General features: G+C 41.7%; 1 protein-coding gene across 1 annotated transcript in view; it reads right to left on the bottom strand.

Annotated features, from left to right (window-relative positions):
* The window catches only part of PGM5 (phosphoglucomutase 5), a 78,343-nt gene extending 53,411 nt beyond the window's left edge, over positions 1–24,932 (bottom strand). Inside the window, exons 1-6 of the mRNA XM_080372633.1 lie at positions 19,968–24,932; positions 12,506–12,668; positions 9,828–9,974; positions 7,339–7,464; positions 4,637–4,827; positions 3,591–3,745 (exon numbers count right to left, since the gene is read on the bottom strand). Coding sequence (XP_080228759.1) covers positions 3,591–3,745; positions 4,637–4,827; positions 7,339–7,464; positions 9,828–9,974; positions 12,506–12,668; positions 19,968–20,228 — 1,043 coding nt within the window. The 5' untranslated portion in view covers positions 20,229–24,932. The remainder of the gene's footprint in view (positions 1–3,590; positions 3,746–4,636; positions 4,828–7,338; positions 7,465–9,827; positions 9,975–12,505; positions 12,669–19,967) is intronic.
* Between the last annotated feature and the right edge of the window lie 283 nt (positions 24,933–25,215).

Raw genomic sequence — 25,215 nt, forward strand, 5'->3', positions numbered from 1 at the left:
TCCAAGCAGCCAGGGATCAGGTTAGGAAAGCTAAAGCCCTGACAGAATTAAATCTGGCCAGGGATGTCAAGGGCAACAAGAAAAGATTCTATAGGTATGTGAGTGATAAAAGGAAGACTAGGGAAAATGTGGGTCCTCTCCAGAATGAGACAGGAGACCTGGTTACCTGGGACACGGAGAAGGCTGAAGTATTCAAACTTTTTTCCTCAGTCTTCACTAGCAAGTGCTCCAACCACACCTCTGAAGTCACAGAAGGCAAAGGTGGGGACTGGGAGAATGAAGAACTGCCTGCTGTAGGAGAAGGCCAGGTTCAAGATCATCTAAGGAACCTGAAGGTGCACAAGTTCATGGCATCTCATGAGATACATCCATGTGTACGAGGGGCACTGGTGCATGAAGTAGCTAAGCGACTATCCATCACATTCGAGAAGTCATGGCAGTCCGGTGAAGTTACCACTGACTAGAAAAGGGGAAATATAACCCCATTTTTAAAAAGGGGAAAAAAGGAAGATCCAGGGAACTATAGGCCAGTCAGTCTCTCCTCTATGCCCAGCAAGATCATGGAGCAGATCCTCCTGGAAACTATGCTAAGGCACACTGGTGACAGCCAACCTGGCTGCACTAAGGGCAAATCATGCCTGACAAATCTGGTGGCCTTCTACATGGAGTTACAGCATTGGTGCATGAAGGAAAAGCATCTGTTGTCATCTGCCTGGATGTGTGCAAAGCATTTGATGCTGTCCCACATGATGTCCTTGTCTCTAAATTGGAGAGAGATGGATTTGACGGATAGACCAGTCACTCAGTGGATGAGGAACTGGCTTGATGGTCACACTCGAAGAGTTGCAGTCAATGGTTCAGTGTCCAAGTGGACACCAATAACGAGTGACATTCCTCAGGGGTCAGTATTGGAATCAGCTCTGTTTAACATCTTTGTCGGCAATACAGACAGTGGGATTGAGTGCACCCTCAGCAAGCTCGCCACCAACACCAAGTTTTTTGTGCAGTTGACATGCTGGAGGGAAGGGATGTCATTTAGAGGGACCTTGACAGGCTTGAGAGGTGGACCCATGCAAAGCTCATGAAGTTCAAATAAGCCAAGTACAAGGTCCTGAACATGGTCAGAGCAATCTCAAGCACAACAGCAGCCCTAAGGAGAAGGACTTTGGGGTGCTGGTTGACAATAATCTCAACATGACCTGTCAATGTGCATTTGCAGCTCAGAAAGCCAACTGTATCCTGAGCTGCATCAAAAGAAGCATGACCTGCTGGTCACAGGAAGCGATTCTCCCTCTCTGCTCTTGTGAGACTCCATCTGGAGTGCTGCATTCAGCTCTGTGGCCCCTTAACATAAGAAGGACATGGACCTGTTGGAGCAAGTCTAGAGGAGGACCACAAAGATGATCATAGAGCTGGAGCACCTCTCCTATGAAGACAGGCTGAGAGAGCTGGGTTTGTTCAGCCTGGAGAAGAGAAGGCTCCAGAGAGACCTTATAGCAGCCTTCTGGTGCCTAAAGAGGGCCTACAAGAGAGCTGGAGAGGGACTTTTTACAAGGACATGTAGTGACAGGACATGGGGTAATGGCTTTAAACTGAAAAAGTGTAGATTTAGATTAGATACTATGAAGAAATCCTTCACTATAAGGGTGGTGAGACACTGGAAGAGGCTGCCCAGACAAGTTGTGGATGCCTCCCCCCTGGAAGTGTTCAAGGCCAGGTTCGCTGGAGCAGCCTGGTCTAGTGGAAGGTGTCCCTGCCCATGGCAGAGGGGGTTGGAACTAGATGAGCTTTAAGGTCCCTTCCAACCCAAACCATTCCATGAGTCCATGATTAAAAGTGACTTGCTTAAGATTAACTACTGACTGTGATTTCAAGTCTAAGCTGGGCTCTTCAATGAGTGACTTCAGCACTGGCACTCATGCATTAAACAGGTTACACAATTTTGGCCACCAAAGCATGAGAATCTCTAGACAACATTAAGGTGTTTTCACAGAAAATCAAAATTCAGGTATTTTGGATTGTCATGTGTGTAAATCAATCACAGAAGAAAAGTGACCAGTTTTGAAAACTTGTAATTTTTACATCTTGAAAACAAAGACAGCCACAAAATGAAAGAAAAGAAAATTCAAGTGTCCTGGATAGAGACTGTAAACTTCATAATAAAAAATATTTGTAAGAATGGCTGGGAAAATACTTACATCCTTGCATCACTATCAATTGCTCAGTTTTATTTAATAATCAGACTTAGCTCCACAGAACTAAATAAGGTAGTAATCACCATGAGACAATCTGTGCTCCAGAAGGTCAAGTAAACATTTTCAAGAACATAATTCAAACAGTCACATTGTTATTGGAGGGGACTTCAGTACATCCATACTTTCTGACATAACTACCTAACTTTAAGAAGACAAACATATTGAAATGTCACTGTTTCTTCAGGTCCTACAGGAATGCAGATATCTTGGGTTTTATATCCAAAATGAACCTCTACTAATTTTATATAGCATTTCAATAGAACGGTAGTTTTCATTTAAACTGAGATTTTTGGATCACTAAACAGAATAAACAAAATACAGCAAACCCTGACCTAGCAATATTTCCTTAAACTAGACCACCTACCTACAAGTAAGGAATATTTCCCCAAAGACTCTGTCAAGCATTAAAGGAAGCTGCTAGCTCACAATCTAGTAACTTTCAGAAATTCCATGAATAGAGAAGCACCCCAATATCCTTGCTTTTCCAGGAACAACGAACCTTTTCATACAAGCCATATATTGCTTTAAATTACCGTATCCTGATTAGACACATTTAATGGGGCAGTAGATCATTCTTGTATTAGTAAAGCTATGCAACCACATCAACACTGAGACACAATTCACTCAGTGAATGCCCTTTCTACACAGAATATATAAGGCAATAATATGGAGTTTAATCCTCTCAGGCTGATATTTACAGAAAACTTAGGCCTGGATGAGACTTACTCAAAATTCAGCTGCTAACACAGGATGCACATTCAGCAAATCTTTTTAAGAGCAGACTGGACTCATCAGAAATAGCTTTAGGTATACTTTTAACCTGCCTTGAAACTGAGAATGGATTTCATAACTGCCTGCAGTCCCTTCTGGGCCATTCTGTATCACAATAGAGGATATATTTAAATGGCATAAAATAAGAGGTGGGGTTTGTTTGGGGTTTTTTTTTTTAATGCTAGTTTATTACTGAATTAGTACTTTATTTGTTTTAAAATGCTATGACTTTCATAAGTCTGCCAGATTAGGCTCTAAACCGTAATTTACTAAGACTGGGAAAAAAATTACCAGGCAAGTGCTTGTACTCTCAGAAAGAATCAACCAATTTATTTCTTTTCCAGGATGAATTAAACTATTTTCAGCCAAGTAAAGGTTAGTAAAATTAGTCTAGGTAAGATCAAAATATCATCAAAACTAGTCAAAACAAGAAAGCACATAAAGATTGTGAAAATTAGAGGCTTTTATCAAAAGCCTTCACAATTTTGAAATTTCTATGTAGTACAAAACAGAGAGATAACTAATGTAATGACCAAGGTGATACAAATAAATGTTCCATCTTACTTGTCCAGGGCTGTGCTGGTAGGCATGCTCCTGCCAAATCCTCGGACACCCATCTGACAAAAGTATGGAATGCAAGATAGATTGGCAGCAATTATAGCCAACGAATCCGACGCATTAACAAAGAAACCATTTTGCCCAAGGATCATGTAGCGGTCCTGGAGAACAAAAGTAATTCAAAAAAGCATCTTAAATTCCATGTTTTGGGGAGTGGCAATTTCTTTTATTAGATCCACTGTAGGCAGGGAAAAAAAGAACAGGCTTTGGGCTACTCGTATCTGTCTTTGGGCAGAATAATTTATTGGCATCATCCTGGGAGGTTTATAAACTCACTATTATACCATCACTCCCTCCAGCCTTGCAGATCAAAGCTCCAGATCAGTCCCTAGCTTCAGCCTCCCACATGACACTTCAGTAGGTCTGTTCCTGCCAGGGAATGCTTGTGTGGGAGAATTTTTTTCTCAATGACATGCACCATATGGTAAGTAGGAGGGTGTTTTGTGTTTACTGACAACAGAAAACAGCTTCTGTTCTTTACAACCTTTTTATCTTTCTCCCACCCTTTCAGGACAGAAAGTTGTTTCTGTAATACTTCACTGTTTATAATGCTGATATGACATAAAAAAATGAAAACAAAGAATATAACTCAGTGCTTTATTCAGCTAAAACCCCCTTGATTTATTACATTAGCCAAAAAGTACTTAACTTAGTTACTACTTAGTGTGACAAGTCCATATTATCTATATGTGCTGTCTCTTCCTAACCAGAGAATAAAAGTGTTATACTAGTACAAGATAAAACCTGCCTAATATTTACAGAACTCTCTTTTTGTATTCAAATCCTGCTTGATTTGCAGTCATCTGCAGAGACAAATTACAATGTATGTATCTGATTTACAGGTTGCAAATGCTATCATCTGTACCTGAAAGTAATACTGCTTTCAGCTTCAAGGGCTTACTGAAAAGCAAATAAATTATACTTACATGTCCTGTATCTGACCCCAGACAAAACAACAATGATGAAACCTCCAGACAGATCCAAATACTTACTCCATCAGCATCAAAAGCAGCTCCAAATCCATATTCGCCACCTCTCATAGCCTCCAGCAAGGTAGTTGCGTATGTTAAATTGGGATCAGGAGGCTGTCCACCGAAATCCTCCAGAGGAATACAGTTTATGGCAGAATTTGCAGGAGCTCCCAATTCATCACACAGAATTCTTCTCACATAAGGTCCCATAACTGCAAAAACAGAAATCTGCCATGCAATCACAAAAGCATATGCTTGACATTCTAATTTTTCACAGCACCACGGAGACCTGATGCAAAACATACTTTCAGCAGTTCTATATGTCTGTACTAGCAACAAAAACCGAACTATTATTTCACAGAGGAGTATGTGATCATCCCCTCAGTAAATAATCAATTGGCAATTCAGCATTAAAAACATAGTTCCCTGCTAGTGGAAGTGAAAAAGTAATGAATAGTGAAAGATGCAAGCTTTATTTACCCATTATTAAGTAAAGAAATTATCATATACATAGAGAGTATTTTCCTTACTAGAATAAAATAATATACTATCCTGTGTGCCCTGGAATGCAAAACACCAGTTTAACACATAACAGCACGGAAAGTAAACAGTAGGGGAATGCAAATGGGAATAAACTTACCTCATCATTCCAATTCATGTTGAAATTACAACAGGTTTGTCCACCAAAGAATTTCACCACATTTCAGTTACTACCATGTAGATAATAAATAATTTCTCAAAATCAACTCCAAAAATATTTTTTTTGTTTTGTTAAAGGTATGGCCAACTAAGACGCCAGCTCATGCCATTGCATATCACAATCATTATATGCATTCGGCAGCTGAACAGACAGTATCAACTGACAGAGCACTCTGCACCCCTGAGGCAGGTGTAAACAGGTCACCCAGAGGTAAAACATTTATGAGTGATCACTCACACTCTTGTGCTCCCTCTTCCTCCTACCTTACTCCCAAATCTTAACTGGAGCAACTGTAACCGGAGGTAAAACTACGTGAGAAACCTGTGTTCGAGAAAACTTAGATGCTAATTCTGTAAAATATACAGTAGACAATGATTCAGGTTCTTATGAAGAGTAGACTCCTGACAAATTACTCTTCTCTATGCCAATGTTAAACTATCCATGTCTACAGAGATAAAAGTATATTCCAAAGATGCAGAGCTAAAACAAACTTTGGAAGACAGTTTGTCCATGTACACATGTGGTCCTCTCTAATGTTCACTATATTGTGCCTGGTGACTCACTTTTGGCTAATGCATCTCATCCAGAAAGTCTTTTGGTCTGATGCCACCAAGAGGACAAACCCCAACTTTCTTTGGTAGATTGCTCCAGTGTTTATTTGCTGTTACCCACACATGTGAGCTACATTTCAGTTTGAATTTGTCTGGCCTCAGCTTCTCACTATTGATTTTTTTTTTGGTATTTTTGGGAGTAGAAGACTGAGAAATATTTTTCTGCAGAAAAAAACCCTTTCTCTGCTGTATAAACAAATACTCCTGTATACACTTACTGTGTGTGTACTGTGTATTATATATGGCTATTTCTCCACCAAAATACAAAGTCATAAGGCAAATTCTTTATCACCTTGTAAGTAAAAAAACTCAGTCCTTTAAAATTTTTGTGATGTATCAGTTTTTCTAACCCTGAGACAGACTATGCACCTTTTTGACCATGTGTAAAATTTTTAACAATCAGTTATAGATTTGGACATCAGAGCTCTGCAAACTATTTGAGTCACATTCTCTCCAGTACTGTACATGACTGGAAGCATTGTCTTCCCCACTGCTCCCTCTACACTGTTCAAAGACACCATCTGCCCTTTTGCCACAGCCTGGTAAAACTGAGTGTTCACACTGACTGTATGCCCACTATGATCTTTCGAACCGTGACTGTCACACCGTACCAGATAAAATGCTTTACAAAACCTCTGTTTGTCTATCCAGCTCCCTTTATCAGTCTGGTTTTGTAATCTCATTAAAGAATGAAACCTGCTTTGTTTGATGGAATTTTTTTTCCATAAGATAACGTTGAACACCATTACTTACATTCCTATCCTTCAAACCGTTACCTGTAGAAACATTTATTTATTTTTTCATCATGTAACCAAGATACACCTCATACTGATCTGTTTCCCCAAGTGACACAGCTTATAATTTTTTAATATCAAGACAAAATTGGTCCCCTTTCTGTCTTTGGGACACTTGCATCTTGCCCCCAGTACACTAAAAAAACCCAGTAAACATTAGTGATGCAGAGGTCTCAGCCAACTCTTTAAGGAATGCTGGGTGCAATTTATTCAGACTTAACTAATTTTATACCATTTAGAATTTACTTAGTGGAGGCTGCCTGGTAACTTCCTTGGTTACTGCTCACTGCAACACACTTCATCACTCTCTCATGGCAAGATTACCTCATCCTGCTTGCTTCCAAATGCAGAAAGAGAACATTTGTTGGACACATACGCCTTCACTTCTTTATCAAGGAAGATAAACCTCTTTGCCTAATAAGGGACCTAACTATTGTTAAGATTGCCTTGGTTACTAGTATAATGTTCAAATTTTTTCTTATTCCCCTTAACCCTACTAAAAAGTCTGACTTTTATATGCTATACTTTTATTGGGAAACTACTGCAGTGCACCATCTTTACTGGGAAGTTATTGCAGCATACCTACAATTCTGTCCTGATAGCAAGTTAAGTTCTTACCTCCATTCATGGCATCAATCCTTATTTTAATCTGGTTGGGTCCAGTCAGCAAATTTCTGATTGCATTGAAGTCAAAGATACTTCGAAGGAGATTGAGGTAGATATCCACAGAATCCACAATTTCCACTAGAAAAATGACGTAGAAAAAAATCACTTAAGTTCACACATGGGAAAGTATCTTTCAGCACACTTCCACCAGCCATGCACCTCTCCTAAAATCAGAGCAGGCGACCTCTACATAATATGGACTCACACTGAAGCTCACAGAGGCAAAGTCGAAGACTTCTACCATCAAGCTTTAAGCCTTTCAGAGATCAACAGTTTTGCCTGGTAAAGGACTGCAGAGATGATGCAAGTTGACAGTTCCTATTTCACTGAAAACATTCATGAGAGTACACTGTACCAAAGTAATGTCTTTATAATTCACTAAAACACTAAACAACTTTTCACGCTATGCAGGTTTATTCTCAGAGGATGGAAGACATCCATGCCAAGTTGAAGCCACATGTTCTATTCTTCTATTGAACAGCAGTATCTATCAGGAGAGACACACAGCCTATTCTTCTCAGTTTTGGCACCTGGAGTATGTGTCTCAAGTTTGTTGTCAATCTACTGCTATACTTTTGCATTTTATATCTCACTGATTTGGGAAAGTTAGGCTCAAACACCATCTGTTTTTTGCTAAGGTCTTGCTAATTTGTGTTCTAAATTAATAAAAGAAGAAGAGCTACAATTTTTATAGTTCTTTTGGACATAAAACATTAAATTAAAATGAATGAATGGAAATAAGTCTGTCATAATGAAAACAGTTACCAAACAGCTGTCAAAAGCCATGCTTCTCAGTCATCTTGGAATGTATTACGTTTCCTGATTAAATTAAAAAGCAAATGTCTTTTTATCTGGCAATATGAGTATCCTGAAACATTTTAGTTATGTTTAAATTATTACTTAGAATATCAGCCAGTTTTCCTCAAAAACACTGACCTCACCCTACTGCTCCTCTTTACAATAGCATGAAAATGAGCCAGACATTTTTTGAGCCTGAAAAAGAACACATTGCAGTAATACACCTGAATGGAGAAACAAAACAAAAAAGGGTTCTCAAGGCTGAAAAACAACTTGTAAAACCTATCTGAGAAGGAGTTAATTCTGTATGTTGAAAGCCTCAAGGATTCACTAAAATTACATTACTGCACATCTTCTATGCCTTGCTCCTAACAATGTTTAAGTAGGCTCTAAGCTTTACACCTACAAACAAATGCCTCAAATTCAGTGGAGCTGCTCACACATGTTAAGATAATGTGCATGTAGACTTAAAGTCTAAAAATTATTTTAGTTCCTGCCAAACCCAACTGGTTTACGCTCAGTTGCTCCAACACCTCTAGCCTTGATTCACAGGAGTTAGTTCATACAACTAAATACATCAGATAGCATCTTAAAATACTTGTTATTTTCATTCTTTCTGCACTTTCATTCTGCATTCAGACCTATGTAAACTACACTTATACATGCACTTGTAAGCCAATTACATTGCTTCAGTAGGGATTCCTGGCAGCTTTACTGTCCCAGGACGATGTATTGTGGGAAGAGATGACTGTGAAATTATTTTTCTTTAGAAAAACAGTCAAATTGAAATTATTTTAAATTTATTTTTATACTACCTGTAAGGGGAAGAGGGGTGTCTCATTTTCTTTTAGAAAAATACAACTTGGAGAGATGTAAAAGCTGAAAAAGCAAAATTTAAAACTGTGGCAATCATATGATTCCAGAGTGGTGCTGCAGCTGAATTTTCTTTGCTTTCTGTTTGCCTAAAAAGCTGAACATGGTCTTTGCAATCAAAAACACTCATAATTTCAGATTTTTTTAAATCAAAAATCTTACTTACCAAAATGTACTTTGTCTCAAAATACAATGATTTGGTGGAAAATATACTGGCTTTAATTATAGGACATCAGGAATGAGGAAAAAGTTCTTGAGGCCACACAGAGTTTTACAGTATTTGAAATATTGTCTGGACCCCTTCCTGGTTTTGATTTCTTCAGTACAAAATGAGTGTGTTAGCTCATTTTAAATCAAGTAGGCACAAAAGTATTCACGTGCTTAGAACTAAACATGTGCCTAAGCGCTCTCTTTACATTTGAAGTCACTGGATGTATAGTGCCTCACACATCCCACAACTTTGCAGTCAGTGTGAGCAAAGAAATAAACTGAGATTTTCACAAACTCTTTTGTCAATTAGACTTCCATGAGCAAACCATTCCTAATCAAAAAAATGTTTGTGCTTGGTGTTTAACTACTGGCAAGCCTAAGCACATACATTTGGCAAAGGTATTCGGCTAAATGATGAGGACTAATACACTTTGAAGGCTGTAACTCAGCTTCCTCACACACACTGCCTAGTATTTTGAGAACTTGTACTGGGGCATTTTGTGGCAATTTCAGTATTTAGAATCAATGGATGCAGCATGCATAAAAGCACACATTGATACCTCGGAAAGGTTTGAATTTGTTCTCCAGATCAAATTCTTGTCTTCCTAGGCGTGATAAATCAACTCTGAGATCAGGACAAATTGCATATTCCTCCAAGGTTTTGCTAATTTGATAGATTTTATCTGAAACTATATCTGGAGCAGGTCCTAGAAGAAAAAAGAATGTTGTGGGTCATTTTTTGAAAATTAAGGTTCCCTACTTTAAAAGCAAGTGTTATAACAAACATTTTTCTGAATATATTTGAGTTAAGGAATAAACCCAAACAATGAACTACAGTAAGTAAGATCTGTTCTTTTATTGTAACACAGGTTTCAAACATTTTTTTTAAAATGTAACATGGAAATACAGTGTGTTACTCGCAATGTTTTGATCCACATAGAGTATTTCAATCAATCATTATCCAGGGCAAGGGGAATGAGAGAACCAAAAACCCACAGCCATTTTTCTCTGGATTTATTGCTCAGAGACTGCCATTGTTTACTCTACACGGAATCTCAACATTTAAAGGAAAGTCTGGCCTCTAGCAGCAGCTTCTGGTGTTTCACAGCACCTTCTGCAAATGCACACTTATGAAGGTGAGACAGCTTTGTGTTTCAAATTATTTCAGTAGAAATAATTTTTAAAAGTCTTACCATTTTGATGGTGGTCTCTTTCAGTTTTCCTCGAATGGCTTAATGATATATAGCTTTGTTAGAATGCAAAATACTTTAATTGCTTAACAAGCAATTATGACCTGAAACAGTTATGCCATTCAGAAACAGAAATCACACCTTACTTGTGCATTACTTGTATTGCCAAATACTGAAGATTGGCTCTATTTTTAAAAAAATTAATGTCAATCAAATAAAAGTTGCAAACTTAATGCAGAAATTACCAGATGAGCTATGACATATGCAGTGCAAGAGCTGAGTCTGAGTTATAACAAAAGTCCTTTCTCACTTATTTGACTCTTCATTGCTTATATTAAAGCCACCCTTCCACTCTGAAAAATTACTCCCTTTGTTCTCTTTCAAATGCTCTCTCTCCTAGTCCAAAGTCTCTGGCTTTTCAATGCTAACTTCCCACTCCTCTAGCAGTGCTGCTATATTCATTGCAGCTCTGCCACGTAAATTAGTGTGTTCTATCTCACACGCAGTGGACCAGGTGGTCCAAGGCAATACAATAAGTAACAGTCACTTAACTCTTCATTTGGCTTAGAAAATTACTTCTTACTCATCCAATCCAAACCCATCCAAGAGGTGAGGACAGGTTTCATTAGCTCCAGATGATCCTCGATAGACGGATGTATTGACTACTGATATTTCCAGCTAAGGAGATCCCACCATGTTGTCCTGGGTTCTCTCCTACAGCTACAGAAACAAACCGCTTCTGCCTGACCTGGATCTGCAAAACAGGCTGAGCAAGAACGCTCAGCAACAACAGCCTTCCATAGGCGCTTGTCATGGTGTCTAACCATTCTCCTATTTCAAAAACCTTGCCTAACCCTTAACCCGCTTTTTCTCAGCTGCAACTTACACCAACTACTTTTCATTATGTCCCTGCTGATTATCATAAATAATTGATCGTTGTGAACTGTGCTTCAGGAGTGTTTCATATTTAAAGCTTAATAGTCTGAATTTTCTTTAAAAAAGCAAAGCTCAGTAAAAAAATGCCCCAACATTACCCATTTATCAAATAGATTTTAGGTGTATGTGGTGTTCTAAAGTTTATGGAATGCTAATGCATCTAATGGTTTGTCTCTGGTATGTTTGTGCTGTGACCCCGGCTTGCTCACTGTCTGACCTTACACAGTCCTTTTAACCTCTCTGGGATTCAAGCCTATTCTGTTTATAAAATCACAACGGTTTAACCGTGTATGTTTTTCAATTGGACAAGGGTCAAGGGAGAAGCATCCCCTTCTCAAGTTCTCCCACCTTCAAAACGGGGCAGGAAACATTATTTTAAAAGCATTTTCAGTTTTTACAGATGGAAAGCACTCCACATGTGTGAGGTATACAAGGTGTCAGCGATCGCCACCATCAAGTTTTATTGGTGTACACAGATCTGTAGCATAAAACACACATAATGTACAACATACCTACACGTTTAGCTTGTCCATTTAGGAAAACACGACATTAGCTATATACGCAAATTCCATTATGCAACAGTGGAACTGCAATAGTTAAAATGATACAACTCTCTCCCTGGAAAAGAGCAGTTATTTTCTGGGTAAACATGAGAAGTGCTTTCTTCCATACAAGACAATGAGTTGTACTGCCTACAGCACTGCTAAAGTTACACGGTTTAAAGTAAATGCCAAGACAAGCAGCACAGAAGTATGAGCAAAACAGAGCTTCCTCATAGGAATCTTTATACATAAAAAGGGTCAGAATTGTTACAATAATCTGGCAGACTACATAAAATGCTATAAAAATTGGATGGCAAAATCTCCTTTTTATAGAAATTTTACTGCTACCACAAGGACTTCAGTGAACATTTAATGCTTATTGTACAGACCCATGTAAATAAATACACTCCTATTACAGGGGAGGGGGCGTGGAGAAAGATGCCTACACTCTTCATAGTTTTAAGAGAATAAATAAAACCCACATAATTAAAGTCAGCTAGTTATCCTTGTCATCATACTTTCATCATACCAAGATGCAATGTTGTAATGTGCTATTAGAAAAAAACCTACCTCCATTGGCAACCTCAAACTTGACTCCAAACTCTCCTCCAGGTCCCCCAGGACTGTGGCTAGCTGTTAGAATAATTCCACCAGCTGCTTTGATCTTTCGGATGATACATGAAACAGCAGGTGTGGATAAGATACCATTCTGTCCAATAACCAATCTGCCAATCTAGGTGGAAAAGGAAGTCAAAGCACTCTGAATGGTACTAAACTTTTGAAAAAGTATTAATATATAAAACACACATATACGTACAGGTGTACACACATATAGAACAGAAATTGTAAACTCCTAGTATGGAACCTATTCTTTTGTAGAGAAATATACGTACATGAGCTGGCTGCAGAGAAATATACATACTGAGTTGTTAACAAGCTAACCCGGAGTGCTGACAAAAGATACCATATACTGGGACATCTAACCCCAGCAGCCTATGTACTGACAGTAAAGCAAGAGCACAGCTATGCTAGTAACTTGCAAAGCTCCCAAGCATAGCACTGGGCTATGATCCTGCTATCAGACCTTCCCAGGTATCCCCACAAACCAGTAAATCCCCTCAAATATCAATATAGTTTAGGGCTGGCTGTGTGGATGCAATCTGCAGGGTTGGGGCTTTAACAAGCGTAAAAGAGAACAGCAAGCAAATTGCCTTTCATGGAGCAGCCTTTCAGAGCAATCACAAATATCACTACACCCACAGCAGGACCTGCAGCCTCCATGAGTCACACCTCTGTTACCGAGACCCCCCCTTGGATGTCCTGCCCTATCGAAAGTATTGCTCCTCCTTCAGCCATCAGTGACTCCTTGGCTATTCCAGATGAAGAGCTTGTGTGTTTCCCAGGGCACAGCTGAGCAGGGGAAGTTCCCACCATTCTTAAAGTAAAAAAAACTTTCAGGTGGTGTTATTAAACACTGACTCAATGTGTTTGGTATTATGTGCAGTTCCACTGCATGGTTCCAATTTCAAAACCATGCCTTCATCCCCTACACAGATACTTCAGTTTCAGCTCAATATAAATAATCTAGGAGCCAACCAGAAATGTATTTACAAAGAAATACAAAAGAGTTCCAGTTCCTGGGAAACAGGCAGATACAAAAAATGGAGGGGAGAAGGGGAGGCTAGTGCCACAGGCAAGAACAGGCAGCTGCATATAGAGCTTAAAAGAATACTGCAAAAGTTTGAGGGGTTTTAATAGCCTCACTTAAAAACCAACCAACCAAACAAAAAAAAACCCAACCACTACTGACTTGTAGTTTGAGAAGGAGGGGAGGTGGGGAGGCAGAGGCAGAATTCTGAATCCTTCCCACTTCCTTCCCACTCCTCATCTAAAAGCAGACTGGGAACTCAGCCTCAGATTTTCTTCTCTGGTTTGAGGGAGATTTGGCAGCTCTGCTGTCTGCGTGGCAAAGCAACAGCACAGGAGGTGTCACTACTTGCCTCCTTTCTATAAAGAGCTTTCTTTCACATACAGATGACCTTCTTCTGGGTCCAGCACTTGCGTGAGGCCCTTAATGGTTACTCAGAAGTGGAGTTCCAAAAAAATTCAGAAAATCAAAGGATTAAGAGATTATTTATTTGGCCTGGTTTTGTGAACTAATTTAATTTAAAAAAATATAAGATTTCTTCATTGAAATTATCAACTTATAAAGTAAGCACAAGTTACTTTTTTGCTAACCTTCACAAAGCACAAACTATGGTTAGCCCCTTCTCTTTCACTAAGAATTACAAGATCTGCTGTCAAATGTAAGAAAATGTGCAGAACAACGCATTCTATTAACTGTTCTATCTCTACCTCAAGACCTGATGATAGGATGTCTGCCTGGTTCTCTTTTCAGTTTTCGCAGATAATTTTGAAGCCTATGGATTGTTGCTAGAAAACAGGAAAACTATCAAAATTACAAGTACAGTTCACAGAAAAATCTTCAAAGTTCATTTGACTTGCTCTTGCTACTATAGGGAAACTCTTTTGTTTCACTGCCTCTTTTTTTCTCCCAGGTTGTAACAGTTCTGAAGGAAATTAAGAAAGAATAATTTAAAAAACAAACAAAAAAATGGTTTCTAGTTTTTCTACTATATTGAAAATATATTCCATGGAAAACAAGTATCCCTTCCAGGAGAAAAAATGCACATTAGCAGAATCCACATTTTCTGTTTCAAGAGATTATTTTAAAGCAGCACTTCCACTGACATGGTCAGTTGGTGAGGGCAGAGTGTGTATACAGTTAACACATATACCACAGAGCTGAGCCTCATTTCTGCTCACTTCAGTGGCATTGAACAGTTTTCTTTCCTATTTATGCCACATCTTGCCACTGTTGTATTTTGCTCTCATTTAATCACTATTGTCAATTGTACCGAAGCACTAGAAAAACACAGAACACTGGGAAATAGAATTTAACAAACTCTCTTCCAGTCTGTACAGCAGTCTACCCACATAAATGTATTATGGGGAAAAAAAGCATGATGAAAATAAATACTGAAAATGTTTGGGTTTAACATTGTCTCTCCCTTTTTTAAACTATGAAGCCTGTAGGAGGCTAAAGCAATGACTCAGTCTCAATACAGCTGTTAGAAATGGGTGCCAGCTCTTCAAACAGTAGTGTGTACGGGTAAGCAAAAGGAAGACATCAGGAATTACATTTTGCAAAATGCTTGAAAACAACAGCACTGAATCTGTCTTGAGGTACTCAAGTATAAATGCATTTACACTTGCATACAGGCTTACCATGAGCACATGTTCTCTGTACTTCTAAATCTGAACTAGTGAGGTTTAGATTTTTGCCTTCATGCACACCAAAACTGTTTTTTTATAGTAAGTAGAATACTTTGATTATTCAGGATGCACAAATTACCTGGTACTATCTCATCACCATATTTTCATTCTTTTCCTGTTCAACAGATGTTGTACAAACCAATTTTCCCATTTTCTGGATGCCAAATATTAATATGTACAGGAGTAATCTGCTTTGCCTTTAGCATTTGTCACAAGGCTATTATTTCTATACTGTTCAGAAATACTATTTATTGCTGAACAGTATAGAAACATTAATTTATATACTACAGAAATACTGCAAAATTTAGTATGCTAAATTAAGGATGTTGAAAGTGAAATCATATGAATGCTACATCTACATTTGATTTGCAGTGACTACTGCAAAGAGCTTCACCTTATGTGAAGGTCTTCAGTGCTTTTACAAAACTCCCTGAGGACAGTGCAGACCTTAGAAGTATACACATATGCTACCCCTGTGTAGCCTCTACACATCCTTTGCTTCCTTCATTTCAGTGGCAAGAAGGCACAGCCTCATCCTCTCTTGGCTCAGAAGCTGTTCGTTTTGTCTCTGAACCAAATACTAAACTGACACCTAATTAATTTTAAGTAGTTAACACTTCAGATTCACAGGCTTCTCGTGATCTGGGCTAAAACAGTAACTAAGTAACATTCATGTATTGACTCAGAATTAAAGTTCCAGTAATATCCTTCTGAAAATCTTGGACAGTTTCATAGCATGGAAAGATTATCTTTGGAATTCAAAAACTTGCATGGCTACGAGATCACAGACATGTAATGTCTCTTCCAATACAGTGCCCCTACACCACCTTCTATTTCGTCACTCTGCTTTCAGTAGCAACAGCAGAGACAGACCATTATCCTCTGCAAAGTGTTACAGCTGAAAGAACAGCCACCCTAACAAGTACTTTACAAGAACATTTTTATGCAGTATTACCACTTGCAGCTGTGCTTTTTCAGATGATTCAGTTGATTATCATGGAGTCACTTAATGCTTTTTTTTATTATTTTTCCCAGTAATCTCTCACATGCCTCAGTCAATTAAACGTGAAAGAACACAAAGCAAACAGATTACATAGCCTGTACAGCATGGAGCTGTGCCTTCCTATCTTTTACCATAGTATGCTAAAGATGACTGAGTGCCACACTCAATGTGGAAGCAAATGTATCAAGCACACAGGTCCAGGGAGGGAGGGCAAGATTTGCATGGAAGACCACAGCAAATAAAAACAACATGGTATTATAAAGAAGAAAACTGGCAAACTATCTGCCATCTCAGACTTCTACAACATTACTAGCAATACTCCGTGATCTTTCTAGCATGTTCCTATCAATTTTCATATTTAAAGCATGATCATCAGCTTCTGATCTGCATTGAGACTCACCAATAGCAGCTTCCCATTTAAACCTATCCTAAACTTTGCATCAAAAAAAGAGACACTACATCCAGTCAACGGGTCTAATGGAATAACTGCATTTAATTTGTAGTGGAACTGTATTACAAATGATAGAGCCTTCTACCTCACTTCTTGCAGACATCAAGGTGCAAGGACACTACTACTGACAGGACACAGGTGAAAAGGGAAATAGAGCCTCAGATGCTGTCCTACCACCCCACTTTGCAAAACTGCTTGTCGCAACCTGGAACGGTACAGGACCTCTGTCTGGCTTTCCCCGCCCTCCCCCACCCTCCCACAATATGCAGCCCCTTACCCAAACGTGTTTGCTACTACCCCCGCTGTGTGACCCATTGAAGAGTGACCCTGGTTTGTCACCTCCAGCTCTGAGCAGCAGGATTTGGTGGGGCACGTGCTGATGACGTTTGCACAACACGGGCCAGCCCACAGTGGCTGCCACCAGTGGAAGCCTACGCAGGCTACAGGTGCGGAGCATGTACCTGCAGCCCCGGGCTGGAGGGCAGGAGCCAGAGCGAACCAAGATGAGAAGAAGTCAGGCCAAGCACTGGCAGCTGACCGGGCAGGGGACCTCATCTCAATCCTTGTACTGGGGCCTATGCCAACTGTGCTAGGCTGTTAACACACGGGGAATGTGGGGTGAGTCACCAAATTAGAACAAGGGGAACCTAGCAACTCTAAAGGGCAATACATTTACAGTTGATAACAGAAAATCCCTTTTATTTTTGTACTCAGCAGGCACAATTAACCATAACACTTGGTATATGTCTTCCAGGAAGGAGATTCAAGTTCAGTTTATCAGCACTATGTGTCTATCCCTCTCCTGGCACTCTGGGGTGGCTGAAGGTTTGGAATGCAACTTAAAGGCTTCTACACATTTTAACCAAGCCTGCCGACACCAACTCATTTCTTTCCCTGTGATACTGGCTACATGCCTTCTAATGACATTAACCTCACTCAAAGGGAGAGATCTTTGACCTCAGGAGTACTCCCTTCCTTTCCCCCTAGGTACGTAGCACAGCACTTAATGCCTTCAGGGAGGTTTAGGTATCTTCCCAGCAGATGTATTTTAACAACTGAAGAATAAAATGTACAAACAGTATTCACTAAGTAAATATGAGGCTTATGCATTTTCAGTGGGCTTGGGAAAAACGGGGCTGAGGGTGAGCAGGGTAAGGATGGTAGAGAGGGGATGGAGCATTAGCACATGGAAAATGGGAAGCCTTTTGAGTATCAGTAGCATCCCACCAGCTGGCCTGCTGAATTTGTGAGGACTGTGTCATTAGTAAGAGTATAATGTTTGAATTCAGATATTTGTGGGAATCGCGACCAGAAAAGCTTGGGGTCTAGCTTCAGAAAACGCCAGGGAGAAACCTGCACTGACTTAAGAAAGGAGAAGCACTATCACAGCAAGGTGCTAGAAACATGTCGAATGGAAATTGCCTGAGGTCAAAAAGCCCCGATCTTCAGGGGGAACAGAGAAAAATCAGGAACCTGACAGAAGCAGCAGGAAGGAGGCAAGCTGACAGAAAAAATTAGTCAGGAAGGAGTCCTGGACACAGCATAACCTGGCTGAGGAAGACCCCGGTCTTCTAAACTCTAAGCGTCTTGTCTTCCTCAGCACCTCAGTCCCTGTGGTGTGCAAGGGCAGGCAAAGGCCTCAGCAGGGCAGCTCTTGCTGTCCGGCTCTCTAGCTGCTGCTGCAGTTTATCCTGCATGGTTGACAGCTATAATTCCAGCAGCGGCACTTTCTCCTCAGTGCTACGTGGGGGAAGAGGGAAGGGAGCAGCACTCCCCCGGGTGCTGTTCCATCGTCCCTCCAACACTCCACACTCTAGCTCTGCGCTCGCTCCCTGCATGCCTGCTCCTCGAGGACAAAGCACCACCGCGCTACCCTTGCCAGTGTCCCCACCTTCGACAGTGTCCCCCCGACAGCCCTCCTCACACCCTGGGCTCAGACAGTACACAGCACAGCCCCTACCTCTGAAATCTCAGGTCAGCACTGGGCGTCTGCTGGGTATTGCCAGCGTGGTGAGAACATGCTTTAGAAATAAATTTAAGATACTTGTAACTTATACCAAGCTGACTAATCCATATAGCTCGTATGTGACAATAAACCAGCAGGGAAAATTCAGACACATAGGGAGATTCGTTTCAAAGTTGAAAGATATCCTGGTTATAAAACAGGACAGCATTTAAAGAATGGGGCTTGTGGAAAAAAACCAAGAAGAAGTAAATTCACTACAAAATAAGCCCTATAAAAGTGTATCACTTCTTTTTCCAGATCTGGAGAATCGATTTAGCCATCATAACAAGAGACAGCAGCAGCAACTCTGCTTTGAAGTAGAAACTTCAAGCCTACACTGGCTGGTATTTCCAGCTTTCTGTGCATGCACACCAACACAGAAATGGACACTTATCTATCAGAAGACATCAGTTTTCTTCCCGAATTCTTTCCTATCTTCAAAGCAGCACAAAAAAAGCTGTAACCCAGCCGATCACAGAGGTATTTGCCACCGTTGCCTTCTTGCATTTTGTACTTTGTTTGCAAGTGAGCAATAGAGAAGAAGGGTTATTTTCTTAAGATGCAGCCAAAATGCTTAATTCCTCTTGCTCCAGTAATACCATTTTCCTTGAATATTTTAAAAAGATCCTGAGCAGGAGACACATGTCTGATAGCTTCGTTTCCCACCTATTTATTTTAAATCCTGCTACGTCTTCTCCTGCAGTCAACGGCGTTGTTCAGCTCCCATTCCTGCCTCAGTCTAAAATAAGGTGTGAAACGCACGGCACCGCCAGCAGCCTCCTGTGCTTATCACGATCACCTCCGCTACCGGCAGATAAAACCCAGCCCCGCCAAAGCCCAGCGGCACAGCCTAAGAGGCGTGCGAGCCGGCACCGGGCTGGCCCGCCACCGGAGCCGCAGACCCTGGGCACCGGGGCCGCAGACCCTCGCCATCGGGAGCGCAGACCCCCGGCACACGGCCCCACGGAGCCCGCCTCGCTGTCACTGCACGGGCCGCGCCGCCGGGTCGCGCCACGGAACCGCCCCGTCCCGTCCCGTCCCGTCCCTGCGGGCCCGCTCCGCGCCTCCTCCCGCGGGCAGCGGCCGGTGCGGTCGGCAGCCGGTGCGGGCAAGTCACGCACCCCGCGGCGAGGGGGGCAACGGGGGAAGGACGCCCGCCCGAGGCGAGGCGGCCGGGGGCGGTGAGCGGGGAGGCCGCCCCGAGGGGACGGCGGGGGGAGAGAGGGGCCCCGCTTACCCCGTTGGCAGCGGCCATCTGGACGACGATCTCGATGGCCGTCTTGCTGAAGTACCTGCCGTCGCTGCCCACCACCATGGTGCAGCCCTGGCGGTCGCGGAGGTCGACGGAGGAGAGGAGGCTCTGCACGAAGTTGGGCAGGTAGTTGCGCTGGCTCTCGAAAAGCGCCGTGGGCCGCCGCAGCCCCCCGCCGCCCGTCGGCCGCTGGTCCTCGTAGGGCGCCGTCTGCACCGTCAGCACCGGGATGGGGGTCCTCTCCATGGCGGCGCCCCGCTGCCGCCCGCCCGCTGTGGCTCCGCTGGGGAGCGGCAGCCCCTCTAGCAGGCTGGCCTCGCCGGCGGCGGGGAGCGGGAGGCGTTTCCCTGCGGCGGGCCGCCGCGGGGTCGGGCTCCCTCAGGCCGGCCCCCGGGGCCGGAGGCGGGCTCGCTCAGCCGTCGGCGGCCCGCCGCCGGGAGCCCGGCGCCGCGGGGGAGCCGGGGCGGGCGCGGGGTGCGTGCCGCCCCTTCCCCCGCCCGGCGGGGCCCCCGCCAGCGCCTCGCCGCCCGCAAGGACGCCCGGGGCTTGCCAGGCTGCTGCCATCAGCATGCGGCCGCCCCGGCCAAAAATAACCCTGGAAGGCGAAGCCGAGAGCCGCGGTCTCCTGCCAGGGATGTAACTGGAGGCAGGGGCGAGAGGGCGAGCCAGCGCCACACACTTGCTCGGGAGGATCACGCTCTGTCAGCGCCGGAGCCGTCCCCTTCGAGCCCCGCCGGCCGCCCCCCTGCCGGCCGTGGGGACCCAGCCGCCGCGCCTCGGCGGGGCGTACCCGGTCGGACGGCACAGCCGGCGGCTTCTGCCCTTCGGCGGCGGCGCCCCCCCGGCGGGGGTCGGGCAGCGCCCACCCGCGGTGGGGAACCCGGCCCCAGGCTGGAGTGAGGCCGGAGGGCGGCACTGCCCCCTTCGCCGGCGAAAAAACGGAAGAACGGGCGATTAAAGAGCGAAGGAGTTACTGCGCCACTAACCCTCAAGCGAGGGGAATCGATTTTTCTTTTGGTTTTTTTTTGCCACGGTGCTCGACAGCAGGTTATTTTGTACAATAACCAAGCCCACGGAGCGGTTTTGGTTTTGTTTGTTCCACAGGAGGGGTACGTACTCCAGGAAGGGCCTGGTCTGACTGTAGGTTAACGGGCCATGCTTGTTTCTGTCCAGGCTTTCTCCCTGTACTGACAAGCAGCCCTCTGGAGGTGTCTTTCCCTTTGAAAACTTGTGTTTCATACAGACGTGGTGAGGCAGAGCTTGTTGACACATGTGTTCATTCTGCCTAAACTAAATGCAGAAGTGGTGGCACTGGCTGTTGCAAAGATGCCTCACGTTGCCCAGTGTAAAGGCTGTGTTTACAGATGCCTGTGACTGTCAAACATCAACTGACATTTTCCATCCAAATGCTTGTTTCACACTGGGCCCACACAGCAGTCATTTTCCAGGACAACTCTGTTGGCTGGAGAGTTGGAAAATATAGTCCTGTAACCTAGATGTCATTCTGGTGCTTAAGGAATCCCTGATGTAGGCCTGCACCTCAGCAGACAAAAAGAATTTTGTGAGGCATTCTTCATGTCTCTGCAAAGGAGTCTGTTCATAAACTGCTGAGAAGCATGATGGAGGGTTCCGACTAAACAAGACAGCGCTTAGCTGTGTGGCAGAAGGTGGTCAGGCAAGCATGGGGTGAAATGCTTTTGTCTGTTACCAGGAGTCGTTGAGAGTCACCTGATGAATGATAAACAGGGGAACTCTTTGGTTTTAGCCCTGTCTCTGCAGACCCTTTGTGGTTCATAGCAGATAGTGCATGACGGTTTAAGATACAATTGTCTGTTACTCTTCCATCCCTTTGGCAATGACTGCTGCCTTCACCACAGAAGACTATACATACTACGTTAGGCAAGGCCCAACAGTATGGTTTAAATAAACTAATCCACTGAAGCAGATACAGGAGTTCCATCTGTTGAAGAAACACCTATATACCGGTCAGTCTACTTATGGCAGAGGGACAGCGCAGATACAGGGAAGCAGTCATCTCTTCTTTCTCTTTTGTTAGACCTCCTAGTCTGCAGTCGCATTTGTGGCTTCCTGTACTGATTCAGAATGCGTTTTAAATAGCAAAAGGAAAAATACTGCCGTATGGAAATGCCAGTTCTCACATCACTAATGTAAACAAGGCACAGCTATAGATGAGGTTGTTAAACCTTAAATAATCAGCGGCACTGCCAATAATGAAGTCACAACATACAGTCTGCATTAGTGAAAGCCAAAATGGGATTTGGCAACTGGTATCTACCACAGCAAGTGTCCAACAAGGAAATGGCAACAAAGGTCGAAAGCATCAGAAAGAAGTGATAGTAAGTTCTAAATGGCAAATAAAGGAAAACACATGACCAAAGTAAGGAGAAAAGTAATAGTCTTTGAAATAGAGAATTGACTGTGGTTTTCATATGGACGGGCGAAACATGTTCAGCATTTTGAAGAAAATATATCAGTTTAAATTAGTTTTAAAAGCTCTGAAAACACTGACATTCCCAGAAAGTACATTTAAGAGGACAGTCAATGACAGTTTTCCAGAAGTGTTTGCCTTCAGCCATATCATTTACACAAACATTGCTGAAGAATAAAGAAAAAATGTGTGTTTTGCTGTCTTTTCAGGCATCATCTTGACAGTGGCTCTACCAGGAGTGTAATGGGTTGTAAAGAGCACTGTAAATTATTTAGTTCAAACTGAGGCTCTGCTTGTGAGAAGTCCAAGCAAAAATTTATGTGACCCATCTTTTGCTGTGATTCCTCTAATACTTTGCAAAACTCAGGTTCCCAAAGTCATGCTATTTCATGAGAAGTGTGAGTTTTGTTTAAAAAAAAGTTTTCCAGCCTTCACTCTAGCAGTGCAAAGCATGAAAAAGTTAACGTAGAGAGCCTGAACATTCTAGTACAAAAGCTGAAGAAAAGGAACAATTTTTTTACTCTTTTTTTTAATAAGTGCTTCAAATTTCCAGTACCTGGATTATCATTATGTTGATACATTTATACATGGGGAAGCACTTCAGATTTTCTTTTATAGCAATGCAAGTCCCACAAGCAGTTCAGCTTTCAGCAGATGTCACTAAAAAGTAGAGGTTTCTATAAATGACCAGTATTGCACTGCATTAAGTGATACTGCTATGTATCTCTTGCGAAGGAGTAATTATCAATACAGGATAATATTAAAAGCCCAGAATGCCTTCTTGGAAAACAACAGCTAAATGTATTCTTAGTATTACCATAGTGTGTTGTGAGTTAGTTTTTAAAAGGTTGTTAAAATAAAAAACAACTTAATGGAGTGATAGGGTACATGTTAAGTTTGTTCCATTGCCAAGTAAAACAGTTAGCTTTCTGACTGCCAGTTTTGCAAGCTTGGTTTGACATATGCAATCTTGTTCAAGAACATTTTCAACCCTTACTTTGATTCTTAAAGCTTTTTAATTCCTGAGCCTTAAAATGTTTACCATAACTCATCTTTCTTGTGCAATTGAGTGAGGCAATGTTAATTACCTTAAGAGCAGTAATTTTTGTGTTTCCTGAGTGTTGGTTTGGGGTTTTTTTTACCAGCATTGTACTGGTGCCTTTCTTTGTCCCTTTAGGTCCAATTTTTTCATTCATTGAGCCAGGCATTGAGTTGTTGTCTGTGTTGACTCAAAGGAAAGAAATCTGTCCCAGAGCAACAGAAGCCTTGTATCGCCACACAATTATTTCTAATACAGTTGACCTAGTGATTAGAATTGTCCCCTCTGCAAGGTGGCACAAACTACTAATGGGTTTTCTTAAAGGCAGATTATGAAAGCCTAACCCAGCTCTGATTTGATGCTAACATACAAGAAATTTCTGTGGATGTGAAGCTTCCTTTCTGTTAAGAAAAAAATCTTCTGTATCAGCTTACAAATGTTGTGGCAGAACTGTACCAGCACCATTAATTAAACAAGTTTTGCTTCTTCAATTGAACTATCAAGTTCACAATTCAGCACTAATATAATACCGAAGTTTTAGACAGAAACACATTTTTACAGTTTTTTCATAGGATATGTGTTTGTGATAGAAAAGTGGATGCTCAAAATTAATTCAGCCATTCCCCATTGCGCCATATTTTTCATTTCAAATTCTCATTCTGTCACTGAAGTGGATTTTCCAGTCACTCTTACAGTGCAGATATCATTTGAAGAATGGCATATAGTAGTGTTAAGATGTCTTAAGACTGTTAATCTGAGTTATTAAAAAAAGCATTTTGCAAGAAAGTTCTGAAAATAAAATGTTTATCAAAACCACTCAAAGAAAATGGCTAATTTCAATTAATATATTGTTTTGCTAATAAAAGCAAAAACAGTTTTAAAACCCAGTACTTCCAGTTGAGACATTTATTAGTTGCAAATACTTTGTTTTCTTTGACTTGTAATTACTGTGTTTCAAAATGTAAGTTACATAGGAGTTAAAAAAAAAAGAAAAGAAAATCGGAAATTTTTTAGGTATTCTGACTGATTTGATCTGTATTCTCAGTTCACAAATGACACCTTTTCTATGCAAGCCTTGTTAGAATGTTTAGAAAAGGCAGAGAAAGTGTATTTTATACTCTTCTAGGGAAATCAGTTCTCTTGTGTCAGAGCTTTATTGAGAAGCAGTATTTATGATCTGGCAGATACTACAACTCAGTGAAGTTGTCTTCTGGAAATTACACTTAATCAGCAGGAAAGGGTATATTTCACTACAGCTGTAAGTCTCTAAATACTGTGAAACAGGGTGATGTTCTAAGGAACATTTTCACACAAACTTACATGCAAATTGATTTACAAAGCCCAAACAAGAAGAATTCCTGCAAAACATAATTCTAATAATTCACAGCGGATTTACTGCTATGTCAGCAACTCGTAATGTTGTGTAAGTCAGATCTGACTTACAAAATTGCCTGTTGCTATCCATCAACATGGATATCCATTGATATCCAACAAACATGGAAGGAAGGAGGGGACTGAGGAAGTGAGGCAGGAAGATCACCAATCAGTAACCTAATAAAGACAGCAACTTTTGTAAAAAGAACAACCCCAAAAATGCCCAAAGACTCAGTTGCAGAGAGTTTATTCAAATACTTTTGTGCATAGCAGAGAAAATCAAGATAAATATCCATTTCAAAACTCATAACAATACGCCTACTCAAATTGGATATCTTAGAATCACTAGCAATTTTTCATTTTCCAGTGTT

This window comes from Falco punctatus (genome assembly GCF_963210335.1).
Source record: "Falco punctatus genome assembly, chromosome: Z".
Taxonomy (NCBI): Eukaryota; Metazoa; Chordata; class Aves; order Falconiformes; family Falconidae; genus Falco; species Falco punctatus.